Below are 20,657 nucleotides of genomic sequence, written 5' to 3'. Positions count from 1 at the left end.
CTACTGCACCGCTGGAGCTGGTTTTAGGGATTCAATGCCTTGCTCAAGGGCACAACTGCAGGATATGGCATGCAGGATTTGATACCAGTAAGGGGGGTGGGGGGGGTCATCCCAACATTCTCGTACAAGAGCAACATGTGAGATTGTGAGCTGTGCCCGTTGGCTCAATGTTATTTGTGTTCTGCAGCAGAAATCTTAAGAGAGGAGAGAGAGAAAGCATGAGAGAGAGAGAGAGAGAGAGAGAGAGAGAGGCAGAGAGACAGAGAGAGACAGAGAGAGAGAGAAAGCATGAGAGAGAGAGAGAGGGAAGGAAAAAAGGATAGCCTACTCAGAGGTAAATAAGAATCAATTGCTCCCTGAGCAACACAGTCTGTGGGGCTAAAAAAACTTGTGACCAAGATGCTAAGTCCATCATAAGTGTTCCCTCTACTGTTGGAGGATATTATTAATAAATATATATATTTTCTGTCATGTGCAAAAATCATATTAATGCAAATCTCGCCTAAGCCATTTCCTCCTCCTGTGGCGCCCACTAAGCAATCTATATATAGCAGCATCCACCTGTCTGTAACACCATGTGATGCTACCGCTGCTTATCTGAAGGGCACCAATACAGAGGAAGACACACTGTGGCTGCTGCTCTCCCTCTCTCTGTCACTCTCTCCATGCATGGGAGCTCTGTATTAACTCCTTAACTGCTACACTGAACAAAAATAAAACGCAACATGTAAAGCTGTAGTCTCATGTTTCATGAGCTGAAATAAAAGATCCCAGAAATGTTTCTCTCAAATCTTGTGCACAATTGTGTTTACATCCCTGTTAACATTTCTCCTTTGCCAATATAATCCATCCACCTGACAGGTGTGGCATATGAAGTAGCTAAGTAAAAAAGCATGATCATTACACAGGTGCACCTTGTGCTGGGGAAAATAAAAGGCCACTAAAATGTGCAGTTGTCAAACACCACAATGCCACAGATGTCTCAAGTTGAGGGAGGAGGCAATTGGCATGCTGACTGCAGGAATGTCCACCAGAGCGGTTACCAGAGAATTGAAATGTTAATTTCTCTACCATAACACGACTCCAAAGTTAAGAGAATTTGGCAGCACGTCCAACCAGCCGCACAACAGCAGACGTGCAACCACGCCAGCCCAGGACCTCCACATCCAGCTTCTTCACTTACGGCATCGTCTGAAACCAGCCACCCGGACAGCTGATGAAACTGTGGGTTTGCACAACCGAATAATTGTTGCACCAACTCTCAGAAACGCTCAGGGAAGCTCATCTGCGTGCTCATCGTCCTCACCAGGTTCTTGACATGACTGCAGTCTTCAGTAGGCAAATCCTAACCTTCCATCGCCACTGGCACGCTGGAGAAGTGTGGTCTTCATGGATGAACCCTGGTTTCAACTGTACCGGGCAGGTGGCAGACAGCGTGTATGGCGTTGTGTGGGAGAGTGGTTTGCTGATGTCAACGTTGTGAACAGTTCCCCATGGTGGCGGTGGGGTTATGGTATTGGCAGGCATAAGTTATGAACAACAAACACAATTACATTTTATTGATGGTAACTTGAATGCACAGAGATACCGTGACATGATCCTGAGACCCACTGTCGTGCCATTCATCCGCCGCCATCACCTCATGTTTCAGAATGATAATGCACGGCCCCATGTTGCAAGGATCTGGACACAATTCCTAGAAGATGAAAATGTACAAGTTCTTCCATGGCCATGTTACCCATTGAGCATGTTGGGGATGCTGTGGATTGTGTACGACAGCGTGTTCCAGTTCCCGCCAATATCCAGTAACTTCTCACAGCCGTTGAAGAGGAGTGGGACAACATTACAAAGGCCACAATCAAATCAAATCAAATGTCAAATCAAATCAAATTGATTTATATAGCCCTTCGTACATCAGCTGATATCTCAAAGTGCTGTACAGAAACCCAGCCTAAAACCCCAAACAGCAAGCAATGCAGGTGTAGAAGCACGGTGGCTAGGAAAAACTCCCTAGAAAGGCCAATACCTAGGAAGAAACCTAGAGAGGAACCAGGCTATGTGGGGTGGCCAGTCCTCAATCAACAGCCTAATCAACTCTATGTGAAGGAGATGTGTAGCACTGCATGAGGCAAACGGTGGTCACACTGGCTGACTGGATACTGACTGGTTCTCTGATCCACACCCCTACTTTTTTTGTTTTAAGGTATCTCTGTATTCCCAATCGTGAAATCCATAGATTAGGGTCTGAATTTATTTTAATTGACTGATTTCCTTTAACTCAGTAAAACTGTGGTATGTTGAGTTTATATTTTTGTTCAGGGTAAATAAAAGGTATCCTAGAACCTCTCTCTCTCCCCCAGCTAAATGTCTTCTGTGGTATTTTCGAGGCGGTATTCAAGGTGTCTGGGAATCCAATTAGCACCACCATGATAATGACACGCAGCACAATGCTCAACCTGTCACAAACACACCACCCTGTCACAGTGTCTGTATCAAAAGGGACTGTACCTTCTGGTAGGAGACTTAGCAATTTCATGTAAGGGGACGTTTGATACTACTGTCCTCCGCTACAGTCATTGGGGGAGAGGAGAGGGGTGGTGGGGGGGGGGGGGGGGGGGGGGGGGGGGGGCAGGTAGCCTAGTGGTTAGAGCGTTGGACTAGCAACCGAAGGCTTGCAAGATCAAATCCCCGAGCTGACAAGGTAAAAATCTGTCATTCTGCCCCTGAACAAGGCAGGTAACTGTTCCGAGGCAGTCATTGAAAATAAACATTTGTTCTAAACTGACTTGCCTAGTTAGATAAAAAGGTACAGAAAAAATGTACAATTTAAGCATGAAGAGTGCATGGTAGCTAAATGACTTATTGTGAGTTTGTGGTCTTTGAAACAGTATGTCCTCTGAACTGAGGGAAAGAGAGAGACAGAGATAAAAATAGCCTGAGGGAGGGATGGGAGAGAAAGAAAGGATAAAGAGGAGCGAGAGGCGGTCCTCTCAACCTGGTAAAGAGGAGAGTACTGAGGGCTCCGGAGCCAATTAAAAACCAATTCGCTCGTTCATCTCTCTTGCCCGCCAGTCCTGTACCCTGTTGGAATGCACTTTTGAGCCCCATTTCCTCTGACGTTACCCTCCTGCACCAGGGGCCTGGCTAGCTCTCCTCACAGCTCAATTATCTCCCACCTGACACCTCTCCTCAGGCTGAAGGTCTCAGAGGCATGGCTGTAGTAGAAAGGCATGCTGCCTTATGAACAACCTGTTGGTCGGTCTTTGTTTTGTAAAAGAATATCGGGAGGAAGAAATCCAGTCGACACACATCACAATAGTTTTCCTCTCTTCCCTTCACTGTTCCATAGAAGTGGAGGTCAACAACAACGCCTCTCTCTCTGTCTGACAAACTCTCCTCAAGTGAGTCCTTTGAACGAGGATCACAGTAGAGATATAGATGACCCTAAATCGTTGTTTTGTCTGTCAGCGTTTCTTTTACGCTCCAACCCCTCGTGGTGGAGTGGGTCGAGCAGGGTGAGGTTCAAGAGCATGCGGTGTACAGCAGCTTATCCTGAGGACCATGAGTGTGTGTGTGTGTGTGTGTGCGCGTCAGGCAGAGTGGCGGTTTATAAAGGCCTGGGTCAGTGCAGGTCTCAAATCAACTGTGTCTCGCTATGCGCAAAGTGGTGCCTTGAATACGTATTACCCCTGAGAAGAGCTCTTGAAGGGGAGACCCTTTAAATAAAGCTCACGGCAGGGGAAGGCAATGTTATTACATTTCTCACTGAGTATTGATGTTACTGAAACAGGGGGGTGTGTGTGTGTGTGTGTGTCTTTTATTGATGATTTCAAAGTTCTAGGGGATCCCTCACCAGTGTGTGTATAGGACACTTTGAGACAGAGGAGAGGCATATCCAATCGGGTACCTTTGCTGAAGTCTTTGGGGTCGAGGGAGAGGCTGTATCCAGGCAGGGTCTCTAGCAGCAGCTTGTAGCAGGCCCTCCAGCCAGGCTCTGGGATGGTGGGGGCCACACACTGCATGGCTGCTACCCGCTTGAAGAAGGCTGATTTACGGTGGAAACCAATCAGGTGGTAGAGCTCAGAGAGGATGCTGTACCGCTGGATCTTCTCTTCCTCTGACAGCTGAGAAGACAGGAGAGATCATTGGTTGGTTGACTCTAGTAGATTATTGAAAAACTATTTAAACCACACACTGCATGTAAAATGTATGCACACGTGACTAAGTCAGACTTACAGTCATGCGTTCATAGATTTTACGTATAGGTTGTCCCAGATCTGTTATCAAACTCAAATTTAACTTTTACAGAGAAATAAGTTGTATAACTTTCTGTTATCGTCGAGGATGTATAACGAACAACAATATAAACGCAACATGTAAAGTGTTGGTCCCATGTTTCATGAGCTGAAATAAAAGATCCCAGAAATGTGCCATATGCACAAAAAGCTGATTTGGCTAAGATTTTGTGCACAAATTTCTTTACATCCCTGTTAGTGAGCATGTCCTTTGCCAATATAATCCATCCACCAGACTGGTGTGTCATATCATGAAGTTGATTAAACAGCATGATCATTACACAGGTGCACCTTGTGCTGGGGACAATAAAAGGCCACTAAAATGTGTCATTTTGTCACACAACACAATGCCAGAAGTTTTGAGGGAGCGTGCAATTGGCAGGAATGTCCACCAGAACTTTTGCCAGAGAATTCAATGTTTATTTCTCTACCACCTCCAATGTTGTTTTAGAGAATTTGGCAGTACGTCCAACCGTCCTCACAACAGCAGACCACGTGTAACCACACCAGCCCAGGACCTCCACATCCGTCTTCTTCACCACTGGCTGAGCCTCAAGTGAGATTTCCCTCCTACAGAGCAGATCCTGAATTGATCAGGGTTTCAGTTCCTTGCAGGATGGCCTCCGGTACCTGTCAGTAGAGCTGTATTATGGGACCGGGCTGTCGGCAGGCAGATCCTCTGGTGATCATCACACAGGAAAGCAGCAGAAACAGGTGCCTGACTACAGGACCTGGAGCCAGAGCATGAAGCCTAGGTGTCAACAGTCTCCGTGGGACCTCTGGTGTCAACAGTCTCCGTGGGACCTCTGGTGTCCCATACGGCCAGGAGTCTTTCCTGGATATGATCTGACTAGGTAAAACTCTGGGCCCTGGTTATAGACTACAACTAGGGACCAGGGTTTGTCCTTAACACGAGATCTAAGCATGGGGCTTGACTAGGCAAAACTCTGGTCCCTAACTAGCAGAATGTGTGCGAGACCAGGATGATGGTTCACCCACAGAGAGGTACATCTACAGGTCAGGTGAGGTCTTACCTGTCCCAGGTTGATGTAGACAGCATTCTGGAGGAACTCTGAGGCCTCCATGGCCCTCTTCTGAATGGCTAGCACCCTGACTGCCTTCACACACGCCTCCAGCTCTATCACGCCTGCATTCTTATACTGGGGGAGGAATGGAAGGAGAGGGAGAGACAGGGATAAAGAGAGAGAACGCAAGAGGACAATAAGAACAGACAAGGCCCAGGCTCAGCATAAGGAAAACGTAAGAAACCAATGAGGACTACATTGACTTTTCCCACCCGGCGTAATAATCTGAACCGATGTATTCCATGTCTCTTTCTCTCTCTGTGCTCCAGACATCATTATCAGATTACTGATTCTAGTTCATGTGGTGATACGGCACCTCGGTCGTTCATTATTACTTCGTGCCACATGGTTCTTTCAGGGGAGTCCCGGGTTCTCCCCGAGTAGCAGTTCTAATGAAGTAGAAACCTGAGTGGAGGTACAACAGTGCTCTCTCACACACCCCACACACTCCTATCCCCATTGTCTCCTTACGAAACTGCAATTCATATTTGAATGGCCCTGTCGTGTTGAGATAATGTAATTTAATTTGGAGTGAACTAGTTACAGGTATAAGGGCCAAGGGAGGTCAGAGCAAGAAGCCAATTATAACAGTGGAGATAAAGAGTTTCAGAAGGCCTACTGGGATATTATTTTGTAGTAATTCATTTTACCCTTATTTTACCAGGGAAGTTGACTAAGAACACATTCTCATTTACAGCAACAACCTGGGGAATAGTTACCTGGGGAATAGTTAGAGAAGGGGGGGGGGGGGGGGGGTGAATGAGCCAATTGTAAGCTGGGGATGATTAGGTGACCGTGATGGTTTGATGGACAGATTGTGAATTAAGCCAGTACACCAGGACACGGTACACCTGTTTTTTTAACCTTATTTAACTAGGCAAGTCAGTTAAGAACAAATTCTTATTTTCAATGACTGCCTAGGAACAGTGGGTTAACTGCCTGTTCAGGGGCAGAACGACAGGGGTTTGAACTTGCAACCTTCCGGTTACTAGTCCAACGCAACCACTAGGCTACCCTACTGTCCCATCCGAAAGATGGCAACTAACACAGGGCAATGTCCCCAATCACTGCGCTGGGGCAAAGGGGAGGAGAAAATATTTGACTAGAGGAAAGAGTGCCTCCTCCAACACTACTTCCAGCAGCATCTGGTCTCCCATCCAGTGACCAACCCTGTTTAGCTTCAGAGGCAAGCCAGCAGTGGGAGGTGGTATACTGCTGGGATGTTACACCTCTGTGTTTTTACCCCCAAGCTTTAAGGTTTGTTTGTTAACACATACCTGTGCTATACCAGTAAGTATAGTTATCAATAGATCAACAATGCAATTAACTAATGTATTTTATTTTTTAAATTGCAACTGATAGAGTTATAGGGCATTTGAGATGACCCCACACTTCCATTTGGCTATTAGTAACAGACACTGACGTCATTCTAGCTAAGCCTTCCACCGTTGACTCTGAGTGCACTCAGACGGTTTCTCCTGTAGTCAGCATGTAGTTTGTTTACAGTGAGACGCCCAACCATCACTGATACCTAGTGCGCTACCGTCCCCTGGTGGAGATGTTGAGAACTGCAAACTGGATCGTGGATAATGGAACAGGCCGCAAAGAGCATTGGTCTTCAAAGTGCAAACACTGAACGTTGCTGAAACATCGTATGTAATAAAGTATGTAGGAGCATTCAGAGCGCGGGTGTCTGCTTCTTTCCTGTGATGGATACTTTTGGTACCCTGCACCTGAAAAACAGATAGCTGTACATAGTGTTTTTGAATGATTCTTGTTCCAATACCTTGCCATAGTAGGAGATGGCCTCCTTGTATTTCTCGATAATGTCCTCAGGGCCCAGGCAGTTCTTGGCCCGACCGATCTCACTGCTGGTGTCTGCACTGATCCCATTGGCTGTGAGGGCACCTGGAGGGACGGGGGAGAGAGAGCGCGAGAGAGAAGGCACGAGAGACAAGGAAAAATGACATTAATGACCGGGATGATTGTCAATGTTCAGACCCATCCACCACTTGGTTCTTCACATCCATATCAGCATATCAGTGGAGGCTGCTGAGGGGAGGCCAGAACGGAGCAAATGGAATGGCATCAAACAGATGGAAACCATGCGTTTGATGTATTTGATACCATTCCACTGATTCCACTCCGGCCATTACCACGAGCTCATCCTCCCCAATTAGGATGCCACCAACCTCCTGTGATGCATATGGCCAAAGTCACAACAATCAACAATGACATACTCACTGGTAAACTGTGTATAGCCTATCTGAGCATACACATTTAACGCAGCCTCGAACAGGAGTTTCAGACACCGAGATAAAGACAACACGCCATGATTGCCATGCATTGTACACAACAATCTCTAAATAAAAGACCTTTGAGGGTCACTGTGCGGTTATGTGATCAAAATGATGCGGACTTCATCATGTGCTCAGTAGCTTGGAATGTTTCAATTGAAATGGTTAAAAAATGAATATGTGCAAGGAGAATCTCTCCTCTACCTATCTGATTTGAATACAAATGTAGTATTGATAGAACATTGCCTAGCAACGGCTCTAGCTGGCTCCGTAGCAACGGCGTCGCGGCAATGTCACTATGACACAGCGTTACATGTGAATCACAAGACTGGGAACACATGCAGGTACTATAAATGTATGTGCTCACTGTCCTGTAAGCTGTTTCGGATCAAAGCTCCTGCTAAATACTCCTCTGTAGCTCAGTTGGTCGAGCGACGCGCTTTGCAACACCAGGAAAGTGGGCTCGATTCCCAGGACCACCCCATCGTAAAACATGTACGGATGCATGACTAAGCTGCTTTGGATAGAAGTGTCTGCTGTAGGGCATATATTATATTTTTGATATAGTAAGTGTTAGACAACTTGTTACAGTCGGAGCTACAACACTTTACACAGAGCCCTTGGGTTGAATGGTTAAGTAAAACCGACAATAGTTCCTAAAAAAGGAAAGATAAGAGCTTTCTGCAGTATTTCTTACTGATAGGTTGGCCCGAAATGTCTCACACCAAACACTTCTTCATTTGAACTTGAGGCTACAGGAAATGCACTCAAACTCGCCAGCAGCATACCACCCTGCATCCTACTGCTGGCTTGCTTCTAAAGCTAAGCAGGGTTGGTCCTGGATGGGAGACCAGATGCTGCTGGAAATGGTGTTGGAGGGCCAGAATACCCCAATCCCCCAGGGCAGTGATTGGGGACATTGCTCTGTGTAGGGTGCGGTCTGTGATGTGACGTTATACGGGTGTCCTGACTCTCTGTGGTCACTAAAAGAGCCCATGGCACTTATCGAGTAGGGGTGTTAACCCCAGTGTCCTGGCTAAATTCCCATTCTGGCCCTCAAACCATCACGGTCACCTAATAATCCCCAGTTTACAATTGGCTCATTCATCCCCTCTCCTCTCCCCTGTAACTACTCCCCAGGTCAATGCTGTAAATGAGAATGTGTTCTCAGTCAATTTACCTGGTAAAATAAAGGTTCAATAAAATTAAATAAAAATAGTTTGGATGCCTCAATCAGCAGTGTTGGGATTTCAATAGCAACATCGCCACCTCCTGGTGCATGTCTACATTTCTTTGAAATAATAGACCAATCCAAATGACTCAATCACTTCCTTTTGAAATCTAATAGGACGTTACGTGGTTCTTCTTCTGCATAGTGTTGGATATAATGTCCTTGAACATGATTTTAAAATGGCTATTATTCATTGATTAGAAGAAGAGGTCAATGGCATGATCAAGCATGAACGCCAAACAACATTAACGCTGACAAGAATAACAGGAATACAATCCCTGCCTTAAGAGGGGAAAAAAAACATCAGTTTTGATTTACCAGTGGTGGAAACAATCAAAGTTGGAATCAGATGTAGTGCAATGGGTTGTTAGCCTGGTCCCAGATCTGTTTGTATTGTCTGGCCTTAGTCGGAGAGACACCGCTAACAGATCTGAGAACAAGCTAGGGAAGTTGTCGTCACAATAAGCATGGGACGTTGAATGAAAGCAAACACACAGACAGACAGCAGGAAAACACACACAGGTGAGATGTCTAGGTAGAAGTAGAGCTACGCAGTGCTGGCCGGTTAGTGTCATACCATACCTGGGTCAATGAGTACCTCCTGTGCCCCTACGGTAACAGACAGACACACAGAGAGAGAATGAAGGTTCACACAGTGCAGTTAGTTATTGAAAGCAATGTTAGTCCCCAAACAAGCCACTTTTCAGCCGGTTCCTTGAGACTTTCCCATCCCTCCCTGCGCTATAGTAGGCTAATGCTAATTGCTTGTACAAGTAAAAGCTAAATATGTGTTGTTATTTAGGGGTTAAAGTAAGTGACTAGTTAATCATATTAAGTAAAGATATGGGTGAATGGAAATATGATAGTAAATAAGGTTCAGAACAAATGGGTTAGGATGTGGGGGCCACCGGATGTCTCAGGTAATGTTGTCCAGGGCACAGAACAGAAGCAGCTGGGCTGAGAAAAGCAAAGCTTGGGTTGCCATAGTAGCTGCAGTTGCTTGGGCCACAAAGATCTCTTCCTTCCAACGGTCATAAAATCACAGCTCATTCAGAAACCTCTGGACATCTTCCACAACTTTTTGTCTTAATTAAATGAGCCCCCCCCCAAGATTAAAAACACATTGCATGCCACCACAACAACACAATCCACCCTCCAGAACCACATTACAACCGTACATCCAACCCCCCCTCTCCAACCGTACAGACAGCCCCCTGAGCCCCCACACCTCCTGAAACATCTCCACACTCTTCATTTTATAAGAAACTTCAAACCTAAGGCACGCAGCAACCATCCCTTTCAATAACAACACCGGGTCTGCCCCCCCCCCCCCCCGGTTCCTCCTTGGCTTGGCCAAACAAAAGGTTCAACAAAAAACACATTTTACCCCTTCACTGCTTGTACACCTCAGGCCCCATCACAAACATCCCCACAGAGAAGACCACCCCCAACCTCACACACAGAGAGAGGAGTGCTGCTTACCTGGCCGGTGTCTCTTCCCTGCGTCGGCTGCCTGTCCCTGGCCCTGTGCCAGGCTGGGTTTGCGTCCAGAAGCCTTCCCTGCTGTTCCTCCAGGGTAGTGGAAGATAACAGAGGCTGAACACAGGCCCTCTAACGCAGCTGGAGAACCAAAACACAAGGAAGATGTGTCAATGAAACAGAGTATCATAACAAGTATTTCTAAAGGGCATTCTGTATGTACGGCAAGGGTGGCGAACCGTCCTCCTGGAGAACTACTGGGCTTGGCAGGTTTTTGCTACTACCCTGTTGTAGCACACCAGACTCCGATCCTCATCTGGTTCAAGGTCATGGTGAGCAGGTGATTAACAGAACCTGGTGTTTTATAGAAGGGTCGGAGCAAAAACCTGCAGAGTCTCCAACCCTGCTTTTTGGGATCTGAGAAAAGAGCAGGAAGAGGAGGAGCCATGTCTTACCCCCCAGCCACAGGAAGTCATTGACGGAGCGGAGCAGCTCCACAGCCATGTGATAGTGGACCAGGGCATCCTGCAACATGCCTGCCTGCAAACACAGGTCCCCAACGTGCTTCCTCATACGGCCCTGGCAACGCTTCTTATAGTGCCTAAATGAGGAGGAGGAGGAGGGAAACATCAACTACAGTGTCAGATGTCGTAGAGATATCCATAGACAATACAACTTTGTCCATGTTACAGCAAACAATTATCCAAGTAGGGTTTACTTTTTAAGTCATTTTTACAAAAACCCTCTTTCGTTGTCTTCTCTCATTCGTACGGTCTCCCAAACATAAGTCTTCATTTTAGCATAACGTATTTTCTTACCCAGGTCCCATTGGGTGCTAGCAGAGGAGACTCACTGTTGAATGAATCTCATCAGTTACAGGGGGTGCGTGTGGGGTGGGACAGCACAAGCAAGGGAGACAGGGTTTTGGGAGGGGAGAACCCAATAGAGAGAAATAACCAGAACCACCCTGATCCTGAAGTCTTGCACATTAAACACACAAGGATTGAAGAGGGGGCAGACATCACCACAGTTTGTCATTCTAACAAAAGAAAAACAGGGGCCAGTTTAATACGAGTGCAAGACCTCTGTCTAACTCTTTACTGGAGCCTGAGATACTGGGAAGGTCAAGGGTCAAACCCACCTAACATTGTTTAACCTAGAGAGCATGATGCTGTGTCAATGGGGCTAAATTCCATACTATTAGTGAATTAATGGTACAATAGCTCATACTGTTCAGATTCAGTATAATGAGTTGGGCCCAAACTTTTCAGTTGAAAAAAAGTAGGCCTGTAACCATTTGTTAGCTTAGTTTGTGAAATTAAATGATGAGCAATAGATTTTGTATGTTCTGCTGAGAAGGATGTTGACACCATATTGAAAGTCATGCTTCAATAAGTAGGTGCAATAATAATCCTAGCGAAAGTTGAAGCATCCCTCCATGAATCACGGATATACGAGATCCATGTTAAAGTGTAGGAGCAGCAGAATATAGAAGAAGATGTGAGATCCATGTTATAGAATGTGTGAAGAATCAGAGTAGACCTGATTCACCCAGTCATGCTCGGGTCACGTGACACAACCTTCCCAATCATCAAGTTCCTGAAAGGCTGGACAAACCTTCACAAGCCTCAGTCACCGATAGTGTCATGTATTCTGCACGTCCAAACTATCAGCTCCCTCTGAACTCTTATGGTTCTATTTCATACAGAGTTGAGCGGAGCGATGAGTTTGGATCTAAGCTATGAACCCATGCACAAGAACACTGAGGTAGGGCCTGGGCAGTGTCTCCTTTAGGGCCGGGGCTTAAGCTGATGGAACTGGGATGGACTTAATAACTAAAGCAATTTGTCTAACAGCGTCTCACCTTTTCACACCCAACAATAAACTCACAGGACAGTATGAAAGGAAAGAAAATGAGAAAGACAAATAAAGTAACCAAGATACAAAGAAAAAAAGGAAAGAAGCAACATTTTTTTAAAACAAAAATAAACAAGGAAATAAACAGGCAAGGTTCAGACTGTTGTCCTTAGCAACATTAATGTAATGACAACGCTATCTTGACAATGGACATCAGAATCACTGAGGACAGGATTGTTCCAACACCACATAACAAACATTAGCACAACAATGTTGTTCGTGTAATTACCATCACCTTGTAACAATCATGAAACAACCATCTAACAAGCATTACATGCGGAGGACAGCGCATGCGCTATCGTCCGCTTATTCACTTTGTCCTTCCAGACATGATCAGGACACGCAGGTTGAAATGTCAAAATTAACTCTGAACCAACTATATTCATTTGGGGACAGGTCAAAAAGCATTAAACACTTATGGCAATTTAGCTAGCTAGCTTGCTGTTGATAGCTAATTTGTCCTGGGATATAAACATTGGGTTGTTATTTTACATTAAATGCACAAGGTCCTATACTCCGACAATTAATCCACAGATAAAGGGGTAAACCGAGTTAGTTTCTATTAATCTCTCCTCCTTCAGGCTTCTTCTTCGGACTTTATATAGAGGTTGGCAACCAACTTTAAGGTGCATTACCGCCACCAACTGGGCTGTTGTGTGGACCTCAGTTCATATTTTAATTACCTACGTTGGTTTATGCCCCTAAAAACCAATGAGGAGACGAGAGGCGGGACTTGCAGCATGTCAAGCGTCACAAATAGAACCAAGTTCTGTGGGCCCAATGATTGAATAACGTGTGTGTACATTTATTTTGCCACGCTCGCGCACGTAACGTGAGCGGTGTGGTCAGCATGTTAGGCTACACTTGTCAAATATAGTATTCAGGCATTTTATCAACTGTAAAACTAATACTCTGTTTATACATTCTGCAGTCACAGTACAGGCACATAGAAAATGTTTAATAACCAATTATCTTGTTGGTTCCAAATCCATTCAACAGCTGAAATATTACACAGGCAGCAAAAAATGTGGATGATTCCAAACCTCTAAAAGCCAAATAGAGTGCAGAAGAAAAGTCAACTCACCTGCTATCAGTGTCCAGCCCCACAAAGTCTTTCTTCTCAAAGGGAACACAGAGCAGTGGTATCTTATCCCCAGACTTGTCCGTGGCTCTATCCAGCCTCTTGGACTCCAGCACAATGAAGATGGACTCCACAAAGTCCTCCACCCTTTTCTCCACATTGGGACAGTCCTCATAGCTAGAGTAGAAGGCCACATCCGTCCTCTGCTGCTCTGCTATCTCCCCCTGCAGCCCGAACACCAGGAGCCGTGAGTCGTACAGTGTGGCTCCGAACACCTCCTTCTGGCTGTGGAAACGGTCCAACGTCTGTGGCCACTCTTTAGCCGAACCACAGGTCGTCACGGAGATGAGGCCCACCACCTAAACAGACAGGTCTTTATTATTCCTGAGAGGAAATTCTTGCACAGGACAAAAAGACACAGATACTGTAGAGCAGAGATTCTCAAAGCTTTCCTCTGGGACCTCAAGACGTTTCACCGTTTTGTTGTAGCTCTAAACTAACACAACTACTGTAATTCATGTAGTCAAGTGCTTGTTGATTAGTTGAATCAGATATGCTAACTCTGAAATAGATCAAATACATGGAACAGCTGCGGATCCCCAAGGAAAGGTTTGTGAAAGGCTGCTGTGCAGGACACACAAAAAAACTAAGCGCATTTCTGAAACCCAAAGACGGCAGAAAAATAGGAACAATAAAAGCCACAAACCTTGCGGTGTGTCTGGAAGTCTCCCCACTCGTTGTTCTCCGGGAGGTAGTGGTGGCGGTAGCGGATATAGAGGTTCCGCTGGGAGTCCCGGATGGACACCTTCGTTTCAATGGCACGAAAAGGCAAAACACACCACAAAATAGGGATCATTTGATAATCAGCATCCAACAATAAAACATTTACATAAAAAACAAATCAGTTTGCCGGGGGTTACATATTTCAATAAATAATAACACATAGGCCTGTGTCTGTCCCAAATGCTACCCTATATAGTGCACTACTTTCGACCAGAGCGGGCCCTGGAACAGGGTGTAATTTAGGACAGACTTATAGCTAGTACACATGGACGCTGACCTGGGCCACAGAGGCAATGCGTTTGTAGATCCTGAAGAACTGGTCCTCAGGGACGATGCCCACAGGTTGGACCACCACCAGGACCGTCTGATGGTCCTCAGCACACTGCATGTAGTCTGGGACACTCATCTCCTTCTCATGGGCTCTGAGGAGCAGGTGAAACAGACAGAAACATATTGTAGCGGCCTTTAATACCTAGCAACTTCGTCAACAGGTTCGCACCTCGTGGCGTAGCAGTTAAGGTATTGGCTTGACAGTCGCTGGACCCGCATTAGAGTCCAGGTCGGGGTGACCCCCTGAATTTGCTACAATGGTGTCCAAAGTGGGATGGCCATCGGAGAGGTGTGTACACATGTGAGGGACTTGGTATAGAGAAGAGTGGGGACACGGTCTCCTGAAGGAAGGGGGTAATGCAGTGACCTTTAACCAATACCTAACGACCTCGTCAATTTTTCTGACCTCCTTGCTTAGCTGTTAAGGTGTTTGCTTGACAGTCGCTGGACCGGGGTTCGGGTCCCAGTCGGGCTACAGTATGATCTTAATTCCTCAACATCTAGCTAAATTCCATCCACATATACCACAGTCAAGATGTGACATCACTGACAGAGTTAGTAGCACACTTGATTCAAAAGCATTCGGACCATAACCAACCCAATATCTCAACTCTCTCACTAAGGTTATTTTAGGTTACTAAGACAGTCGTTCGAAGGAATTGGAAACTACATACGTCGCTTGCGTGACCTGTAGTTCATTCTTAACAACACCGACCATAAAGACAGTTTCAAGCTGGAGTATAAAGGATCTATCTAGCTAGCTAAAAACAAAGATACTAGTATACTGTGCTAGCCAACCCAGTCAGCTAGCCACATGTTACAGTAAAACTAAACTTCAAAAATGTAAATTAGGAAGTCCTACATGTCCAGTTTACTTTCATTCTACAGTCCCCAGTTATATTCAAGAATGGGATTATTTCTGCCATCAACATTTACAGAAGAATGACAAGCTTACCTAGCTAGCGACACTGACTGTCTCTAGTTAGCCAATGTTGGTATGATACCTGGTTGTTAAACTATCGTCAGGCTTGTTGCCTCCTCAGCCACAAACTGGAACATTTATTTATCAAAACATGCCAAGAATTGACGTTACCTTGATATATATTGTGACAGAAACGTTTGACAGTCCAATTCTCGTTAGTAAAAATAGACAGCTTCCCGAATGAACTCTTCTTCTCTATCAGTTACATTGACAAATACTATGAATAGCGTGCATCACTGCCCTCCTATGTCCACTGCTGGTACTGTGGGCACCCATTCTCCCAATATGTTGCTGTGCAACCTGGAATTTAGATTCGGTTGCACTACTGGCAACAACAACAAAAAACATAAACCTGGATATTACATTGAATGGCAAAAAATATATTTGCAAAGTTGTTAAATTTGCGTTTCGTATACATTGTATTATCTCACCCATGAAAATGAAATTCAGCAACTCTTAGAGAACGGTACAATGATACAAATGCTTATTTTATGTTAAACGTAAAAACCAACGCGTTTCTGACCTTAGATTTTGTTGCTGTTTTACAGATTGTTATTCTTACAGACTGAATAAAGGGAGGCTTTCACACATTTCAAACCAGCCTCCTATTGGTCCGATTTTTGCAACTAATTTACCAATCACATCACGTGTTGTGTTGTATTCCCATTGTTATTGGCCCCTGAACCCATAATAGACCATTTTTAAATATATAAAATCCTCCTTCACATAATAATTACATTTGTATTCTTAGTTGGATACCTGGTATTTTTATGTGAATACTTTAAATCCAGGCTGTAAGATTTACCATTGGATTTTGAAGAGTATTCTTTCTGAATACCTTGATGAGTTTCGTACTAAAGACTCTTACTCAACTGTTTGTTTTTGCTCTCGTAAAACACAGGCTAGGCCTACTTGAAACCAATACAAATTGAGGAAGTGCTTGTGTGTGAACAGAATCACACAGCAGTGAAATGTATTTGCTGCATGGCTTGATGAGGTCAATTCCACTCAGCTTCTAAATCAGTCGTTGTTTTATTGACTTATACCTGGTTGTAATACACAGAACAAAACTGTAAAGTCAGTGGTGTAAAGGACTTACAGTTGAAGTGGGAAGTTTACATACACCTTAGACAAATACATTTAAATTCCGTTTTTCACAATTCCTGACATTTAATCAGAGTAAAAATCCCCTGTTTATGGTCAGTTAGGATCACCACTTTATTTTAAGAATGTCAGAATAATAGTAGAGAGAATGATTTATTTCTGCGTTTATTTCTTTCATCACATTGACTGTGGGTCAGAAGTTTACATGCACTCAATTAGTATTTGGTAGTATTGCCTTTAAATTGTTTAACTTGGGTCAAACATTTTGGGTAGCCTTCCACAAGCTTCGCACAATAAGTTGGGTGAATTTTGGCCCATTCCTCCTGACAGAGCCGGTGTAACTGAGTCAGGTTTGTAGGCTTTGCTCGCACACGCTTTTTCAGTTCTGCCAACACATTTTCTATAGGATTGAGGTCAGTGCTTTGTGATGGCCACTCCAATACTTTGACTTTATTGTCCTTAAGCCATTTTGCCACAACTTTGGAAGTATGTTTGGGGTCCATTTGGAAGACCCATTAGCGACCAAGCTTTAACTTGGTTGCTAGTCTTTTTTTATTTTTTATTTTTTATTTTTTTTACCTTTATTTACCAGGCAAGTCAGTTAAGAACACATTCTTATTTTCAATGACGGCCTGGGAACAGTGGGTTAACTGCCTGTTCAGGGGCAGAACGACAAATGTTGCCGTCTTCAGATGTTGCTTCAATATATCCACATAATTTTCCTCCCTCATGAAGCCATCTGTTTTGTGAAGTGCGCCTGTCCCTCCTGTAGCAAAGCACCCCCACAACATGATGCTGCCACCCCCGTGCTTCACAGTTGGGATGGTGTTCTTTGGCTTGCAAGCCTCCCCCCTTTTCCTCCAAACATAACGATGGTCATTATGGCCAAACAGTTCTATTTTTCCTTCATCAGACCAGAGGACATTTCTCCAAAAAGTCCGATCTGTTGCCTGTTTGCATGTTATTTTGGCATTAATATGTCTCACATATCAGTTTGCAAACAATGTGCAAAAAAATCATAATTTAGTTAATAAAGCCGCATACAAACATGGTTTATTTTTTGCTTTCTTCAATAAGGCAGCTCCAAAATGCAGGTGTTTGAGCCTAGCTCAGTGTTTTCTGTGGTGGAGCAGCCAGGTGCGGCATATCAAGAAGATGATTAAACAATAAATAAAATAAATACAATAAATGACCACTTTAAAATGTGCAGTTTTGTCACACAACACAATACAACTCAATGCACAATGTCTCAAGTTTTGAGGGAACGTGCAATCTGCATGCAGACTGCAGGAATGTCCACCAGAGAATGGAATGTTAATTTCTCCACCATAAGCCTCCAACGCCATTTTAGAGAATTTGGCAGTACGTCCAACCGGCCTCACAACCACAGACCACGTGTAACCACGCCGGCCCAGGACCTCCACATCCGGCTTCTTCACCTTCTTCATGTCTGTTGCGTTGATATTTTTGTTCAGTATGAGTCTTAATCTTATTTTACCTACCAAGTGGTAGGATTAATACTTAAATAGTAGATCAATAGATGAACAATTTCACAAACATGGATAAGTCTTGGATATTTGTACTGTTGTCATTCCACCACTAGATGGACACATGTGCAGCATCAGATAAGGTTTACAGCCAGTTCCCATCCAGAGCCATGCTGTATATGTATACCCACGGCTCTGTTCCTGTCAACATAGAGGACAGCCTGAAATGAAAACGCTGAGTGGGCTTTAATTATTAACTTCCTGTGCCCGATCATGTGTCAATGTCAGGCCCTGTACACTGAACGAAACAAGCAGCCAGTAGTGTAATGTTGTTCTTACTTCCTTTATTCTCATGTCACACCCGTGTTCCCATCACAACCAGGGACAACTCGTAATGCTCTTTTGAGCCCCACCTGTTTACCTAAAAAAAAAAAAACATGTTTTGTTGTTGCCTGTTTGCATGTTATTTTGGCATTAATATGTCTCACATATCAGTTTGCAAACAATGTGCAAAAAAAATCATAATTTAGTTAATAAAGCCGCATACAAACATGGTTTATTTTTTGCTTTCTTCAATAAGGCAGCTCCAAAATGCAGGTGTTTGAGCCTAGCTCAGTGTTTTCTGTGGTGGAGCAGCCAGTGTGTGCAAAAAAATAATAATTTAGTTAATAAAGCCGCATACAAACATGGTTTATTTTTTGCTTTCTTCAATAAGGCAGCTCCAAAATGCAGGTGTTTCAGCCTAGCTCAGTGTTTTCTGTGGTGGAGCAGCCAGTGGTAAATACGTAGCGTTGGGGTTGGTAATGTTCTTTAGTTGCGCCGTGATTGGCTCAGTGCTCTGTCATTCATGAGGACACTACGTCGCCGCAAAATGTACGGGGAGAGCGCGATTATTCAAGCCCCTTGGGTGACAGAACACTGAGCCAATCATGGCGCAACTAAAGAACATTGCCAACCCCAACGCTACGTATTTTCTACTGGCTGCCCCACCACGACAGAAAGCACTGAGCTTCGCTGATAGCCAGGTGTAGCAGTGGTAAGTATTCACTCCATGGTGCTGAAAAGAAAGCTCTGCTGTTGGGGCAGCTTTATGTAAGCCATAACAGTTTGTTGGCACTTTTTGTCACCGTAAGTGCAATTAATGTGTTGTGTTGTGACTTTGCTGGCATGTATTTAAAAAAAATAGTTTGTAGTTTGCCCCACCAAGATGAAGTGAAATTTAAAAAATTGCTTGTTTCAAAAAATTCTAAAAAATAAAAAACAGAAAGTGGTGTGTGCATATGTATTCACCCCCTTTGCTATGAAGCCCCTAAATAAGATCTGGTGCAACCAATTACCTTCAGAAGTAATGTATTTAGTTAAATAAATGAGCTCTTCAAACAGGTCAGGGACAAAATTGTGGAGAAGTACAGATCAGAGTTGTGATTTTTTAATTTTTTATATCAGAAACTTCAGCACCATTAAATCCATTATTGAAAAATTGAAAGAATATGGCACCACATCAAACCTGCCAAGAGATGGCCGCCCAACCAAAACTCACGGACCAGGCAAGGAGGGCATTAATCAGAGAGGCAACAAAGAGAACAAAGAGAACCCTGAAGGAGCTGCAAAGCTCCACAGCGGAGATTGGAGTATCTGTCCATCGGACCACTTTAAGCTGTACACTCCACAGAGCTGGGCTTTACGGAAGAGTGGCCAGAAAAAAAGCCATTGCTTAATAAAGAAAAAAATAAGCAAACACGTTTGGTGTTCACGAAAAGGCATGTGGGAGACTCCCCAAACATATGGAAGAAAGTACTCTGGTCAGATGAGACTAAAAAGTTGCTTTTTGGCCATCAAGGAAAACACTATGTCTGGTGCAAACCCAACACCTCTCATCACCCTGAGAACACCATCCCCACAGTGAAGCATGGTGGTGGCAGCATCATGCTGTGGGGATGTTTCGCATTGGCAGGGACTGGGAAACTGGTCAAAATTGAAGGAATGATGGATGGTGCTAAATATAGGGAAATTCTTGAAGGAAAACTGTTTCAGTCTTCCAGAGATTTGATACTGGGACAGAGGTTCACCATCCAGCAGGACAATGAACCTAAGCATACTGCTAAAGCAACACTCGAGTGGTTTAAGGGGAAACATTTAAATGTCTTGGAATGACCTAATCAAAGCCCAGACCTCAATCCAAATGAGAATCTGTGGTATGACTTAAAGATTGCTGTACACCAGCGGAACCCATCTGACTTGAAGGAGCTGGAGCAGTTTTGCCTTGAAGAATGGGCAAAAATCCCAGTGGCTAGATGTGCCAAGCTTATAGAGAAATACACCAAGAGACTTGCTGCTGTAACTGCTGCAAAAGGTGGCTCTACAAAGTATTGACTTTGGGGGATGAATAGTTATGAACACTCACGTTTTCTGTTTTTTTGTCTTATTTCTTGTTTGCATCTTCAAAGTGGTATGTATGTTGTATGAATCAAATGATACAAACCCCTAAAAGAATCTATTTAAATTCCAAGTTGTAAGGCAACTGTACCTGTAACTATGCATTTTCTTACATGTACAGTTTAAGTCAGAAGTTTACAGACACTTATG

At 44.3% G+C, this 20,657-nt stretch overlaps 1 protein-coding gene across 3 annotated transcripts in view; it reads right to left on the bottom strand.

Annotated features, from left to right (window-relative positions):
- Window positions 1-15,934, bottom strand: part of trappc9 (trafficking protein particle complex subunit 9) — a 304,671-nt gene extending 288,737 nt beyond the window's left edge. Inside the window, exons 1-10 of one of the 3 annotated variants that reach the window (XM_031793479.1) lie at window positions 15,912-15,934; window positions 14,446-14,590; window positions 14,092-14,190; window positions 13,389-13,744; window positions 10,843-10,988; window positions 10,391-10,528; window positions 9,491-9,517; window positions 7,167-7,288; window positions 5,330-5,455; window positions 3,908-4,124 (exon numbers count right to left, since the gene is read on the bottom strand). In XM_031793479.1, coding sequence (XP_031649339.1) covers window positions 3,908-4,124; window positions 5,330-5,455; window positions 7,167-7,288; window positions 9,491-9,517; window positions 10,391-10,528; window positions 10,843-10,988; window positions 13,389-13,744; window positions 14,092-14,190; window positions 14,446-14,574 — 1,360 coding nt within the window. In that variant the 5' untranslated portion in view covers window positions 14,575-14,590; window positions 15,912-15,934. Of the gene's footprint in view, window positions 1-3,907; window positions 4,125-5,329; window positions 5,456-7,166; window positions 7,289-9,490; window positions 9,518-10,390; window positions 10,529-10,842; window positions 10,989-13,388; window positions 13,745-14,091; window positions 14,191-14,445; window positions 14,591-15,591; window positions 15,717-15,911 lie in introns of those variants that run through there. The other 2 variants (XM_031793478.1, XM_031793480.1) reach the window with 2 other exon arrangements.
- Window positions 15,935-20,657: the final 4,723 nt, after the last annotated feature.

This window comes from Oncorhynchus kisutch, linkage group LG17 (genome assembly GCF_002021735.2).
Source record: "Oncorhynchus kisutch isolate 150728-3 linkage group LG17, Okis_V2, whole genome shotgun sequence".
Classification (NCBI taxonomy): Eukaryota; Metazoa; Chordata; class Actinopteri; order Salmoniformes; family Salmonidae; genus Oncorhynchus; species Oncorhynchus kisutch.
This window is presented reverse-complemented; position numbering and strand designations above follow the sequence as displayed.